A 15340-nucleotide genomic window follows, 5' to 3' on the forward strand; every position below is an offset into this window, starting at 1 on the left:
CATGCCTCTTTTAATATTATTATTATTATTATTGTGCATGTTTTCATATGTACATACATGTGCACATGTTTGTATGTATATATATCCCCATATATGTGTGTATATATGTCCCCATATATGTGGGTGTATATACTTGTTTGTATATGTGTGTAAGCATGGATACCACTCTGTGTGTGTATGTATGTATATGTTTGTACATATTTATATGTGTGTACATATGAATACTACTGTGTATGCACATGTTTGTGTGTATGTATATGTATAGACACTACTGTGTGTGTATATATATGCATATGTACATGTTTGTATGTGTGTAGTCATGGATACCGCTGTGTGCCAGTGGAGTTCAGATGACAACCTCAGGAATCAGTTGTCACCATCCACTTAACTGAGGAAGGGTCTCTTTGTTGTTTGCTGCTGTGTATCCCAGGCTAGCTGGCCCACGAGCTTTCAGAGATTCTCCTGTCTCCGTGCCCCATCTCATCCTGGGAGCACTAGGGTTACAGATACATGCTACTGCAGCCAGCTGCACATGGGCTCTGGAGATTTGAACTCAGGTCTCCACTCCTGTGAAGCAAGTGCTTACCCACTGGACCTCCTCCCTCCGTCCCGGTCAAGCATCTTGAAACCCAACTCTGGCTTACCTGGCAGCTTTGGTGCTTTGATGGGGTAACCCAGGGGGACACCAGGCTGCTGTCCCCCAAAGGGCCCAACCCCTGCAAGAATAGAGAGGGCACATCAGTCCCAGGCCTTGTGGTGGCAGGTTTTTTTTCAAGCCCCTGGCTGTCAGCCTACTCTGTTCAGATGGAGTGAATTCATTCCCCATGGCATTCTGGAATGGTCCCTTCGTCATGGGTCAGGGAAGTGCTCCCCAGCAATGAGTCAATGACTGGCAGGAGTGGAGAGACACACTCCTACACTCATCTGTGCTGACCTTAGGGCACTTCTGGGTATCTTGGTGCATTCTGGATTCACATTGATGGAGTTGGGGTTAGAGCAACGGTTCTCAACCTTCCTAATGTTGCGGCCCTTGTACAGTTCTTCATGCTGTGGTGACCCCCAATCATACAATTATTTCACTGCTACTTCATAACTGCCATTTTGCTGCTGTTATGAATCATGATGTAAATATCTGATATGCAGGTTATCTGATAAGTGATCATTGTGAAAGGGTCATTCAACCCCCAAAGGGGTTGTGACCTACAGGTTGAGAACCACTGGGTTAGGCAATCATGGCCTGGACTGATGACACTTTGGTAAAAGCCTGGCTTTTGATTTTTTTAAAAAAACATTTTAGAACATGAAATATGGGGAATGATCTTAGGTCCTCACAATTGTGTGATAAACACTCCACCAAGGCAGCAAGAGAGATGGGCAGGATGACTAGGTTTCTGGGGGTCTAGCTCACCTAGGGAGAGTAGCTGCAACTCACCTGGGATTCCAGCGAAAGCTCCACCGCCACCTGCAAAGACAAAGAGCTGCCACTGCGGCCCAGTGTTGTGTGCAGGGCACAGAGCACAGTCGCCAGACTTCTTTGTCCTGGACAAGAGATCTACCACTCACCCACACCCCAGCCCCTCCCTGGGGGATTCTAGGCAGGGGCTCTACCACTGAGCCACACCCCAGCCCCTCACTGGGGGATTCTAGGTAGTGCTCTACCACTGAACCACACCCAGCCCCTCACTGGGGGATTCTAGGCAGGGGCTCTACCACTGAGCCACACCCCAGCCCCTCACTGGGGGATTCTAGGCAGGGGCTCCACCTCTAAGGTTCATTCTGCCCCCATTCATTCAGTAGTTTTTTTTTTTTTTTTGAGACAGGGTTTCTCTGAGTAGCCCAGGCTGCTCTGAAACTTGAAGACCCACCTACCTCTGCCTCCTAAGTGCTAAGATTAAAGGCATATACTACCACTGCCTGGCTGGCTAGGGATTTCTAAGCAGGTACTCTCCTCCTGAGTCCTACCCCTCAGCCCTCTTTTTACTTTTCATTGGAAACAGTGGTCCACTAAATTGCCCAGGCTTGCCTTGAGCTTTCAAACCTCCTGAGTTGCTTGGGATCATAGACTGATGTCGTTAGGCCAGAGCTACTCTTCAGGTTTTCTGAACAGCATTCTGCCCTTCCCATCCAGCAGAAGCAGGGCTGGGGCATAAGAAGTAACTCCCTGTCTCCAGATAAGCCTAGAATCCCAAGGTATCCCTTACAGCCAAGGCCAGCTTGACCTGCAGGCTGACAGAGGACCTACCCTGGCCCCGGCGCAGTTGGCTGTACATACCTGGGACCTTGGCCTTGACTCCTGTGCCAGTGGGAACGCCAGGGAGCACCCCCACACCTGGGAACCGAGCTCCTGAGAGCGTAAAGACATGGCGGCAGTGAGGCAAGGGAAACTCTGCTTGGCAACCCATGCCACCCTTAGGTCTATTAACCAGTCTATTTCAGTACTAATGACTGCCCACGGGCATGACTCATGCAGGGCAAGTAAAGTAAGGACCACTTTGTGGGGACTTTCTTCCCTATGCGGCTCGAACTCAGAGGGTTTTATGTATGTATGTATGTATGTATGTATGTATGTATGTATGTATGTATGCATGTATTTATTTTTTGGTGGTGCTGTGAATTGAATTTAGGGCCATAAAGATGGGGCAGGTGCTCTACCAATGAGCCACACCCCCAATGCCCTTCTTACCTTTTTAGACAGAGGCTAGCTAAGTTACTCAGGCTAGACTTGAACTTCTGATTCACCTATCTCAGCCTTCCAAATGGCTGGGGTAGCATGCCTATGCCATTAGTCCTGGCTGGAAGATCTGACTTTTAATCCCAGCTCAACTGAGTTTGATCTCAGCCTCGGTGGACCTCAACTGTAATAGATCCATCGTGATCAGGAGAAAAGGCACAGAGAGATCTACAGCCACACTTCCCTGAATGTGTCTGATCGGAGAAGCTAACTAAGCAGGATGGGGAGTTAATACTTGGATGGGAGAAAGCATAGAGAGGCCCAGCCAGGGTGACATGCCTCGTAGTGGCTACCTCTCAATGGATTGGAATCTGCTAGGCTCTCCCTCCTCTCCTGCCTCCCCTGGGGCTTGGCTGCCTCAACCAGGAAGGAGCTCTGTCAGCAAATCCCTGAATCTGGGCTTTTGGGGGATTTCAGGAGGTCTTGCTGGGTGGGGAGGTAGGTTCTGGCAGAGAAGGAAGTGAAGGGCAGTTCTTAGAGGGGGGTCTCCTGTAGGACAACTTCCTGGGCGTGCCAATGCCTAGTGACTCAGGGCTTCTGGGAAAAAGCTGGCTACACCAGGGACTCCATCTGCCCTCTGAGGACTGGTTTTAGGGCTGTGATGAGGGTGTTGGCCTGGGGTGAGGGACTGGGTGGGGCTGGGGAAGCTGACCTTTGTTGGGAAGGATCTAATGTTGATTAAGCTGAATTTGAACTCAGCTGGTCTTAGCTTTAGGAGGATACATCCCCAACTTTCTTTCTTTCTTCCTTTTTTCCTTCTTTCTTTCCTTCCTTCCTTTCTTCCTCTCTCTTTTTCCTTTTTCTTTCTTTCTGATAGAGTCTTATGTAGTTCAGGCTGTCCTAAAGCTTGTTATGTGGCCAGGAACGACCTTGAACTCAGGATCCTTGTGTCCCCATCTCCCACACGCTGGCATTATAGGGGTGCATCACCATATCTGGTTTATGAAATGCTGGGAATGGAACCCAGGGCTTTGAGTATGCTGGGCAAGCACTCTACCCACCGAATCACCCTCAACCTACTCTTCAAAACAAATTTTGTCTTTATTTTGTGTGTATGGTGTTTCGCCTGGCTGTATGTCTGCACACCGCATGCCTGCCCAGTGCCCCTGGAGAACAGAAGAGTCACAGACAGTTGTCAGTGGTCATCTGGGTGCTGGGAGCTGAACCCAGGGTCCTTTGGAAGAGCAACCTGTGCCCTTAATCACTGAGTCACCTCTGTAGCTCCACTTTTTTGCTTTTTGAAATGAGGTCCTATGATGTAGCCCAGGCTGGCCTCAAACTTAAGATCCTTATGCTTCCGCCTTCAAAGTGCTGGGATTAAATGCATGTACCACCACACCTGGCTTATGTGACGCTGGGGATGGAACCCAGGCTAAGTAAACACTGTATCAGCCGAGCTATGCCATCCCTCTGGTTCTCACCTGTGCCTGGGAGCACTCCACCTGGGTACACACCTGGGAGACCAACACCTGAGGGCAAAAGAACAAGAAACCTTAGCAGAGGCTCTGCCATCCCACCAGACAGCAGCAACAAGCGGTCTTGGACTTGCAAGTCAGTGTGCCCACTGGGGAAGCTAGGGACAGACATGGCGTGGTCACAGCCATCCCTGCTCCATGTCAGAGAGCCTGCACAGCCTTCGGAGCACTGGGTTAACCGTCTTCTGGAGCCCGAAGCCTGTTTACACAGCCCGGCCAGCCCACCTCAAGTCTAAAGGCTTCCAGATGTTCGCCTTTTATTTAACCTGAAGTCACTTCCTAAAGAGCATGGGGCCAAATGAGCACCAGATGGGGGTGCCGCAGGCTGCTGGGCTCCCCTCCAGCTCTACCGGGAACAGCTGTGAGCCCTTCTGTTCTGACTCAACATTTAAAACCTCAGTTTCCCTATCTGTGATCCAGAGCCCATCTGTGAGGTCTCTTTTTGCTCCAAGATCATAGAAGTTTTTAGAAGCCAGGCTCAAGTCACTCAGCCCTATTGCTCAAACAGGTCTGCTGCTTTGGATCTGTATGCCCTGTTCCCTTCATCCTTGGAGGTGGGGAGGGCTCTGACCTCTGCAGACTCCTAGACCTCTGACCTCTCCCTGACCTCTGACCCCCATCACCCCCCCAGATTCTGCACTGACCGGGAACTTTTCCAGGCTTCCCTCCAGCTCCGACTCCAGCCCCGACTCCAGCTCCGACTTGAGGCACCACGGCACCTGAAAGGAAGGAATTGCAGATCTGACTCCACCCAGGCCTGCAGGCACCACCTTGTGTCACTCAGGTCCAGCCATCATACCTGTTGATACTCCTAAGCCACCAGGGACACCACCAACTCCAACACCACCAGGGACGCCACCAACTCCTACACCACCAGGGACGCCACCAACTCCAATACCACCAGGGACGCCACCAACTCCAACACCACCAGGAACGCCTCCAATTCCACCAAGCCCAGCCCCTGCATAGTCAGAAGCAGGAGGGTTCAGGGGTCAGACAGAGGCTGTGCCTTAAGATCTCATCCAGTCACCAAGCCAATTTAAGGCTGGCTACAACTAGCTGCCCACCGGGGAGGAGGACCCCCCCCCCCATCTACCTCCTGGGTCTGGATGAGGGAGCATTCTCTGAGAATTTCAGAGTCTGGGAAAGCCAGCGGGCTGGTGGAACTATCCCTAAAACTCACCGGCTTTGGCGGCAGCTTTGTAAGCTGCAGCAGCCCCTGCTGCTCCTCCAGGCACCAGACCTCCTGCCCCTGGGTAGGTGCCGGCAGGAAAGGCTCCCAGACCTGTGGAGGAGAGCATGACTGAGGTCCTGAACTGCCATGCGCAGTGGGCGTTGCCGAGCCTCAGCCCAGCCTGGGCCCTTTCTGCGTCCTCTGAAGGAGTCCAGTGTCACATGGCGGCCCCTGCTCACCAGGATGGGAGCGTGTCAGCGGTTCCCAGCCTGTGGCCTGTGGGTGGGATGACCCTTTCGTAGGGGTTTCCCGAGACCATCTGAAAACATGGACCATTACAGTGCGATTCGTGAGTGAAAGAGCAGTGGGAATAACATGGCTGGGGGTCACCACACATGCGGAACTGTATAAAAGGGCCGCAGCGTTAGGAGAACCACTGTGTTAGAGGGTTCCTACACAACTTCTCAGCTCAGCCTCAAAAAGCTGTGTGAATCTTTTAGTTCTTGAGACAAAGTCTGGCTATGTGTGTAGTCCAGGCTGGCCTGGAAATCATTATGTAGCTGAGGATAACCTTGAACTCTTTGATCCTCTGCCTCCCAAGGGCTTGGGTTTGCAGGCATTTCACCACATCTGGTTTATACAGTGCTGGAGATGGAAGTTGGAGCAGGCAAGCCCAGTCTCAAAATGTATGTATATGCATACATATATGTATATATATACATATATGCATACAAATGTACACATATACAAATGCATATATACATATACATACATATATATATATATATATATATATATATATATATATATATATAAAAGAAAAAACCTCACTGGGTAACTCTAGCTGAACTGGAACTCTCTATGCAGATCAGAATGGCCTTGAACTCACAGAGCTCTTCCTGTCTCTGCCTCCTGAGTGCTGAGATTAAATGTGTCTGTTACCATGCCCAGCCTCAATATTTTGTGTTTTTGAGACAAGGTCTATATAGCCAGGCTGGTCCAGGATTTGCTATATAGCTCAGGCTGGCCTTGAACCTCCTATCATTATGCCTTAGTCTCCTAAGGGCTGGTATTCTACCCCTTGGCCCCCAGGAGATGCCTCTCTCCAGATTCATCTCTTTATTACAACTGTCCCCCAGGGTAGCTTCTCGGAGCAGGTGACACTGGTGTCATTCCTCATCCAAGCTCTCACCAACACCTGGCTCCCACTCTGTGCCCTGACTGCTGTTTATATCCCAGGCAGGGGCCCTGGGCCTGGGTGAGAGGCTGGCATCTTGCTCGGGTGTTCCCACTAACCTGCCCCAGGGCCAGCAAGTCCTCCAGGACCTGTGAAGAGGACAGAGGAAGAGAAGTCAAGGGTGTGGTTTTCACGCCTGGGCTCCTTGTAAGATAGCTGCCGTCATGGGATGGGGTGGGGGTGGGTGTCTAGGCTGGTCCCTGTATCTTTAGTTCTGTGGTGGTGGGGGCACATGGTCCTGATAATCTGCAACCAACAGACAGTGATCCAATGCTATGTGTGACGCTGACATGATTGTCTCTCACGAGTGTGATAGCCTGGGCGTCTCCTAGGATGACATCCCTCCCAGGCCATCCCTCATCCCTTCTAGGTCAGCCTTTCTCCCATTGGTAGCTGCCACCCCAGGCATCTTCTCTGCTTCCTTGATGGTGAGTCCTGACACAGACCCCTCCCCTCACCCTGGATTTGTACCTGTGTTTCCACCCACTTCCTGATTTTTGTGTTTTGAGACAGGGTCTCATGTAGCCCAGGCTTGACTCAAACTCGCTAAGTATCTGAGAGTGAACTTGAACTTCCGATCCTGCTCCCTTTACCTCCTAAATGCTGGGATTTTAGGAAGTTACCAGAAAGCCCAGTTTATGTGGTGCTGGGGCTTGAACTCAGGGCTTTATGCACGCTAGGTTAGGGCTATACATGAACTATGCCACATCCCACAACCTGGGAGTCCTTTCTGTAAAACATCCTTCTATCCAGAATCTTCCTTGCTAAAATCCATGAGAAGCCAAATGGGTCCCTCTGGCTCTCTCTTTTCCACATCTGGGCCCGATCATTCCTTCTCCTCCTCCAGGAGACATTCCATGGCCTTGGCCTTGACCGATGGGCCCAGTTAGGTTGGAGTTTTGGAGGTTTGCCTTGGCAGGTTTGTTTCCAATTATGGGAAAAATCTCTCTTGCCAGAACCGGCTGTGGTTGTGGGGTCTAGAGGAGTTGTAGGGCAAAGTCCTCTAAGGGACCTCCCAAAGCATAGAGTCTGCTGAGCCCCGAGGAGGAGGTCTACCTGGCTCTCACTTGATATTATCTTTCCTCTGACTAGCTTTCCCCACTCACCCCCTGACTGTATGAGGACTGAACATGTAGTTCAGTAGTGATTGCCAGGCATGTGCAAAAGTCCTGGTTTCCATCTCCAGGACCACTATACATACATACATGTATATATCGCAGACATCTATAATGAGCCATGTAGTATGTATGTATGGTGGTGGGCAGAGACTGGGGTTACATGGATCAGTCATTTTCTGGTCTCCCCTCCCAGACTCTCCCCAGTTCTGTCAACAGCTCCTCAAGCTAGCCCTGTTTCCTACGCTTGTAGAGGATGGGGGTACACTCAGATCTTTCCTGGCCAGTTGAGGGGCTGACAGGACAAGCCTGGACGGGAAGTAAGAAAGAATGGCCTGGTCTCTGCTGTTGCCTGCGTTCTGTCAACAGTTTCATCCAGTTTACCCTCATCCCTGGCAACCCTCTGTAGTCACCGTCTTTAGGACTCACCTACTCCGAATGCTCCCAGAAGACCTGCGCCTGGAAAGATGGAGAAAGAGTTAGGGTTGGAGCACAGCTGGGAGCCCAGAGCCTTACTAGCCTGCCCACTCCTTTCCTTAGTCAGAAAGTTCCAGACTCAGGTTCCGATGCCCCTTCCCATGGTCTGTGTAGATGAGGGAGTCACATACTTTCTCTGAGCCTCAGTTTCCCCACCTTTATTATTAGTTTTGAAATGATAATTTTTAAAAGATTTTTTTTCAAGACAGGGTTTCTCTGTATTGCTTTGGAGGCTGTCCTGGAACTCGCTCTTGTAGACCAGACTGGTCTTGAACTCACAGAGATCCACCTGCCTCTGCCTCCAGAGTGCTGGGATTAAAGGCGTGCGCCACCAACGCCCAACAAAAGATTTTATTTTATTTTTAAATTGTGTGCGTTTTTATGTGTCTGTGTTTGGGTATGTACACATGAGTGCAGGAGCTCATGGGTGCCGAATTTGGGTCCTCTGTAAGGGCAGTATGTGCTTTTTATCATTGAGCAGTCTCTCCAGTCCCTTAAAATCTTTAAGAGATTTATTTATTTATATTTTATATGTGAGTGCTTTTGCCTGCTTGTGTGCTTGTGTGTGTGTGTGCACCGTGTGTGTGTGAACCGTGTGTGCGTGTGTGCACCCTGTGTGTGTGTGTGCTTGTGTGTGTGTGTGCACCGTGTGTGTGTGTGCGTGTGTGCACTCTGTGTGTGTGTGTCTGGTGCTGGTGAGGGCTAGCAAGGTAGTCGAGCTCCCTGGAATTGGAGTTATATGTGAGCTGTCATGTGCATGCCAGGAACTGAACCCCAGTCCTCTGCAGGTGCTCCTAATTCCTGAGCCATCTCTCTCGTCTCCCTACTTTTCTTTTCGAGACAGGGTTTCATGTAGCTCTCCCTGGCTTGAAACTCGATAGGCAGCCAGTATGACCTTGAACTCCTGGTCCTCTTGTGTGTGCCTCTTGGTTGCTGAGCGCACAGGCACAGGCCTCCAGTGCTTTATTATGTCCCCTGGGGAGGAAGCCAGGGGTCTGCGCATGCCAGGCAAGCGTTCTACCAACTAAGCCACACACTCAGCCCTAGTTTTTTTCTTTTTGAGAAAGGATCTCACCATGTAGCCCTGGCTGGCTAACTGACTTGAAACTTGCTAGCCTTAAATTTATAGTTATCTGCCTGTCTCTGCCTCTCAAGTGCCAGGGTTAAAGGCATGCGCCACTATGTCTGCGGTGGGTTTTTTGTTTGTTTGTTTTTTGTTTTTGTTTTTTCCTTGCTTTTTGCTTTCTTGTCTTAAGGTCTTCCTGTGTATGTGCACTGTGTGTGGTGTGTGTGTGTGTGTGTGTGTGTGTGTGTGTGTGTGTGTGTGTCTGGTGCTGGTGAAGGCTAGCACAGGCTGATCTTGAAGTTGCATATAGCCCAGACTATGGCTGAACTGGTGATTTTCCTGCCTCAGTTTTCACAATACTTAACTCACTTTGCAGCCCTGGTTAAACTTGAACTCACGGTCCTCTGGCTTCTACCTCTTGAATGCTGTGATGACAGGCTTGTGCCATTATGCTTGGCTAAAACGCCCATCTATTTGTGGCTTCCATGACCCCTACCTTCTTGGGGTCACTGAGCTTGTGAGCAGGAAGCACCTACTGTGTGCAACCTGCATGGGTGTCCCAAGGATACTCATCTTGGCTCCTTCCAGTCCTTGCCATCCCCTTGTTTGTAGTGGCTGGCCAGGCGGCTGGTCTCCAGCTGGTGCTCTGGATGTGGGCAGTGCTGGCTCCCAGCTGCCTGGTCCCCCACTGAGAACTCAGGCAGGGAGGGGCCAGCCTACAGCACCCACATGGAGGAGCAGCCGCCAAGCCACCCACCCTTGCTCCCAGGGGATTAATTGTTCCCAAACACGGTCTGTACAATCCCGGCACCCCATCCAATCCTGCTTGGGCAGGCCCAGACATCCCTCTAGCTAGGATGAGGGGACCTTCACTGGGTTATTCATGGTGGTTTGGCCAAGCCTGTTACAGACTACAGCCTATCCTGGGGCTAAAAGATGACCATAGGAACTGGACCCAATAGTACATGGCCTGCCATTTCAGCTACTCAGAAGGCGGAGGCAGGAGGATCTATATTTCAAGGCCTGTCTGGGCTATATAGCTCAAGGTCATCCTGGACAACTTAGTGCAACCCTATATCAAAATAAAAACAAGATGGCTTAGTGGGTGAAGGCACTTGTCCCTAAGCCTGATGACATGAGTTCAATTATTGGGACCTACATGGTGGAAGGAGAGAATCAGTGCTCCAAGATTGTCCTCTGACCTCCACAGGCACACTGTGGTGCATGCGTTGTATGCCCATAAGAAATAAATGTACGAACCAATAAACAAAGGTAGCTTTTGAAGAAATGTAGAAAGAGGTCCAGGGGAAGAGTGCTCGCCTCACATGTATCAGACCCTGACTTCCATCCTTGGTACCACAAGGAGAATTAACAAGCACAGGGTCTCCTGGCTTTACACAACTCCCTTCCCTTAGAACCTGACTTGCCCAGATGCCCTGTCCTCTTCCTCCCTTGCTGGCCCTGGTCCTGAAGTTTCACAGCTCCCATAGGCTTCAGCGAAGGGCAATCTGCTTCTCACACATTCATTAGGAGTTGGATCATCTGTCATCAGGATTTTGTAAGAGCAGTTGGGCATCTGAACTGTCCGGGAGCATGTGACTTTGGAGCTATGGTGGCAGGCACTGGGTGGGGATGCATATGCCACATAGAGAGCATCACACATGGGGGAGGGGTGTCAACATGACTGGGATACAGTTCTCTCTCTGTTTGTGTATTAAGAGGAATGGAACACAAGGTTTCCAACATGCTACCCTGAGCTATTCTCCTAACCCCTCACTGGGGGATTCTAGGCAGGTGCTCTACCACTGACTCACACCCCAGCCCCTCACTGGGGGATTCTAGGCAGGGGCTCTACCACTGAGCCACATCCACAGTATTCATTCTGCCTTTTATTTTGAGCAAGGTTCTTGCAATCTATCTGAGGCTGACCTCTCTAACTCAGAACCCTCCTCTCTCAGCCTTCTTAAGTAGCGAAGATGACAGGTGCACATCACCAGACCATGGCCTCCATCTGCTTCACAACCCACAGTGGTTCATTGAGAGACCCCCCCTCCCTTTGCCACCTCCTCAAAGCTGACAGTGATTACTGCTGGCCAGATCACAGCACTATTGATACTAGAAAATTCCATGGTCTGGACCCAGCTGGAAGGAGGCTGAGAACGGGCAGGGAGGTCATCTGGGGCCAGGGTCAGGGTTAGCTTAAAGTTGAGCTCACATCTGGGTCAGAAGTCAAAGGTCTAGATATAGTGCCTGGGGTCTTCCAATCTAAGTGCTGCCTTAGAGAGGACCACTGGGACCTTAGATGCTGCCTTGCCTGAAGCATCAGGGTTGTTTCTTGGGTTGTGAGCAAGGGGAAATCTCCAGGAAGCTAGCAGAGCGGGCCCACGCAGGACACAGGCCGGTGAACTGCCTCCAACCTCCTGTCCCTGGCCGACTTGTGGCCTGACTCTAGTTTGTTGATACCTGGGGACTTTCACTGCCCACGGCTCCCTGCTTTTGGGTCCCTTGCCAGGCATGGCTCTGTCAATCCTACCTTCCCCATTTCAGGGGCCTGACTTAGATCTTACCTGGCTTAGGAGGTTTTCCTCCAGGTCCCAGAGCTGCGGAGGGGAGAAATGATAATGAATGGCAGGGAAGAGGTTACTCACCCTCCCCCCATTTTGATCTGAGATAGGTCTCATCATAGCCAAGGCTGTCCCCAAATTCATGATATAGCCAAGGATGACTTTGAACACCTGAAACTCCCACCTTTACCTCCCATGTTCCGGTATTATAGGCATGTACCCCCTCCCATCTCTTAGATTTATCCGTTGTTTAAGCCTGTCCCACAGTGGAGGGTGAGCGCTGCATGTGGGTCTCCTTCCCAGGTACTAGAGCAGATGTCCAGAGAGTTCTCTTGCTTAGACACGGAGCCCCTGGGAGCCCGTCTATCCCTCTAGATTTTTGGTTGAGTGGCATTTCTCAGTTTGTTTTGAGACTGTGTCTCATGTAGCCCAGGCTGGTCTCGAACTTGCTATGTAGTCAAGGGTGACTCTGAACTCTTGATCTCCTAGCTTTCACCTCCTAAGTGCCGGGGTTACAGGCATGCCCTGACATCTCCAGAAATTTCTCAGTCCCCCCCCAAAGGAGTTAATCTCCATCTGGCAAGAATGTTAAGAGAGGAGATCTAAGAAAATATTAAAGTATGTAGGGGCCATCAGGAAAACAAGGGTAGAAGGTCCTAGAAGGGCCATCAGGGCTTTGTTTTCAAGTGGGTTTCTTTCCCAGAGGATGTTCAACCTGTGTAACAAGGACCCTTAGTTGCTGGGATCTCTTGAAGACCTCAGCTCTAATGATGTGTGTTGGGAGCCATGATGGTACCCAGATCCTTTCTCTGAGGAGTCTAAGTTTCTTACCTCCTCCTCCTCCTCCTCCTCCCAGGCCTCCAATACCAGCTCCTGTTTCATTGAGAAAGAGAGAGAGAGAAATATCAATTAGTATCCAGATGAGCCACACCCCACCACCCACTGTCAAATTCTAGCTGCAGAACTTTGGGCAAGTCAACTCCTATTACCTTCAGTTTCTTTTTCTATATCACTGGCTCAATAGCCTGTGTCAGTTTGTCTTAGGATGGAACTAGAGGAACTTTTGACTTCATGTCAGTAGTTATTATTATTATTATTATTTGGGTATTTTGAGATAGGGTTTCTTTGTATAGCTTTGGAGTCTGCTCTGGAACTCGCTCTGTAGACCAGGCTGGCCTCAAACTCACAGAGGTCCACATGCCTCTACCTTCCAAGTGCTGGGATTAAAGGTGTGCGCCACCAACACCTGGCTCATGTCAGTTATTTTCTTTCCATTTTTCATGTATGTGTGTCTGGTATGCATGTGCGCACGCCCACGGCCCACGTGTGTGTGTGTGTGTGTGTGTGTGTGTGTGTGTGTGTGTGTGTGCGCGCGCGCGCGCGCATGTGTGCACACACAGAAGCCCAACGTTGATGCCTAGAGTCATTCTCCATCAATTCACTGGCGCGGGGTGTCTCAGTCAAACTCAAAACTGGCCAGTGTGGGTAGCTAGCTTGTTCAACGACACTAGGCATGGTTCATGAAGCTCTGGGGCTTCACACACTAGGCGAGCACTCTACCGACCGAGCCACACCCCCAGCGTAGTTGCTCTGTTTCTCTTTTCTGTTGTTTGCCTCCGGTGGGTTGCCAAGAGTGGGATTAATGCTTTGAGGACTGTGAACCTTCCAATGACAGGAATGTGTGAAGGCGCCAGCCTCCTGACAGCAGGGATTATGCTCCATCTTGTGCAATATTTATGCTCCTAATAGCTGTTCCATTAGCAGCTTTATTTAGGGTGGAGACTGGGTCTTGCTATGCAGCTCAAGCTGGCTTTGAACTCTTGACTCTATGTCTGGGGTGCTACTGTTACAGATGCATGCCTTCACATCTGACTCCATTAATTGCGTCCCTTCTTTTGAGGCAGGGTCTCACACAGCCCAGGCTGGCCTGAGCTCTCTCTGTAGCCAAGGATGGCCTTGAATGTCTGTCTTCCTGAGTGCTGGGACTACAGGCATGCACCGCCACACCTGGCTCATGCAGAGCTGGGGGTGGGACCCAGGGTTTCACGCATGCTAGGCAAGCACTCTGCTACCTGAGCCGCATCCGCAGCCTGGTTAACTTCTTCAGAAAGTGGGCCTGATTTGCAGGTCCTCGGAGGCAGAAATTTAAATGTGATAGCGTCTCTGGCCGGTGAAATAGCTCAGTGGGTAAAGCTCACTTGCTGCCAAATCTAACACACTGAGTTCCATTCCTGGGACCCACAGGTAAGATTCCCAAACATTGTCCTATGGAGCTGGGCATGGTATCGCATGCTTTTAATCCTAGCCCTCCAGACACAGAGGCAGGCGGATCTCTGTGAGTTCCAGGACAGCCAGGGATACCTAGTGAGACTCATGTCTTAAAAAAACAAAAAGAAACAACCAAACAAAAATGTTGTTCCCTGACCTCTATATGCAAGCCCTAAAAAAATGTAATAAAAGTATTTAAAAAATATTCCATTTCTCATGAATAGTCCATCCTTGTCTGTCATACATAGGTGTGGAAACTTCATGTGCATTACCTGGATAATAGACTCCACCAGGAACTCCCCCGGGCACAGCTCCTGGAACCCCTAGAAGGAAGGAGGTAGACTCTTTGATTAGTCAGGCTTATCAGATTTTTTTTTCACCTGAGACAGGGTTTCACTATGTTGTGTAGCCCTGGCTATCCTGGATCTCACTCTATAGACCAGGCTGTCCTCAAACTCACAGAGATTGGTTTGCCTCTCTCCTGAGTGCTGAGATTAAAGGTGTGTGCCCCCACTGTCTGGCATCAAACATGTTTTAATGAAGATAAAGATAACAATCATGGCATTGTTTGTCTATATAGATCAATGTCTGAGGCTAAACAACTACTGTTTACATATTATTTTTGTTCCTTTTGTGTGCATGTGTGCTAGCAAGTACTCTACCACTGAGCCACACCCCCAGGTCCCCACTAGGGGATTCTAGGCAGGTGCTCTACTATTGAGCCACACCTCAGCCCCTCACTGGGGGATTTTAGGCAGGTGCTCTACTATTGAGCCACACCCCAGCTCCTCACTGGGGGATTCTAGGCAGGTGCTCTACCATTGAGCCACACCCCAGCCCCACACTGGGGAATTCTAGAGAGACATTCTCCCACTGTATCATGAGACATTCTCCCACTGTATCATGCCCCCAGTTCTTATTTTACTGAGACAGGTTCTTACTATGTAGTTCAGACTGGTCTTGACCTTGCAACCCCCTACCCCAACCAGCAGCTTCTGAGTAGCTGAGATTATAGGCATGAACAACCACACCAGTCTTTGTATTTTTTTCATCTTCTCAAAGTGTCTCAATGAAGTTGGAGGGGCAGAAATTCGGAATGTGGTTCCAGCAGGCTTGAAATCAGGCCCAGAGAGGTTAAGGGAAGTGGCTGGGGCCACACAGCTGGATAAACATGAGGCCTGGAATGAGCCCAGGTCACTTCTCTGAGCAGGAGGCTTAACACTGTTGAAGAGA

General features: G+C 50.2%; 1 protein-coding gene across 4 annotated transcripts in view; it reads right to left on the reverse strand.

The window, feature by feature from the left end:
* The window catches only part of Eln (elastin), a 44649-nt gene that overhangs the window by 22164 nt on the left and 7145 nt on the right, over window positions 1-15340 (reverse strand). For 3 of the 4 annotated variants that reach the window (XM_040731641.1, XM_040731640.1, XM_040731642.1), the window contains exons 2-13: window positions 14380-14430; window positions 12671-12712; window positions 11843-11875; window positions 8162-8191; window positions 6677-6706; window positions 5390-5491; window positions 5006-5167; window positions 4851-4925; window positions 4153-4200; window positions 2273-2344; window positions 1433-1462; window positions 645-716 (exon numbers count right to left, since the gene is read on the reverse strand). In XM_040731641.1, the coding sequence (XP_040587575.1) occupies window positions 645-716; window positions 1433-1462; window positions 2273-2344; window positions 4153-4200; window positions 4851-4925; window positions 5006-5167; window positions 5390-5491; window positions 6677-6706; window positions 8162-8191; window positions 11843-11875; window positions 12671-12712; window positions 14380-14430 (747 nt within the window). The remainder of the gene's footprint in view (window positions 1-644; window positions 717-1432; window positions 1463-2272; window positions 2345-4152; window positions 4201-4850; window positions 4926-5005; window positions 5168-5389; window positions 5492-6676; window positions 6707-8161; window positions 8192-11842; window positions 11876-12670; window positions 12713-14379; window positions 14431-15340) is intronic. The other variant, XM_040731643.1, reaches the window with a different exon arrangement.

The sequence above is a fragment of the Mesocricetus auratus genome, unplaced genomic scaffold, assembly GCF_017639785.1.
Source record: "Mesocricetus auratus isolate SY011 unplaced genomic scaffold, BCM_Maur_2.0 Super-Scaffold_100025, whole genome shotgun sequence".
In the NCBI taxonomy this organism is placed as follows: domain Eukaryota; kingdom Metazoa; phylum Chordata; class Mammalia; order Rodentia; family Cricetidae; genus Mesocricetus; species Mesocricetus auratus.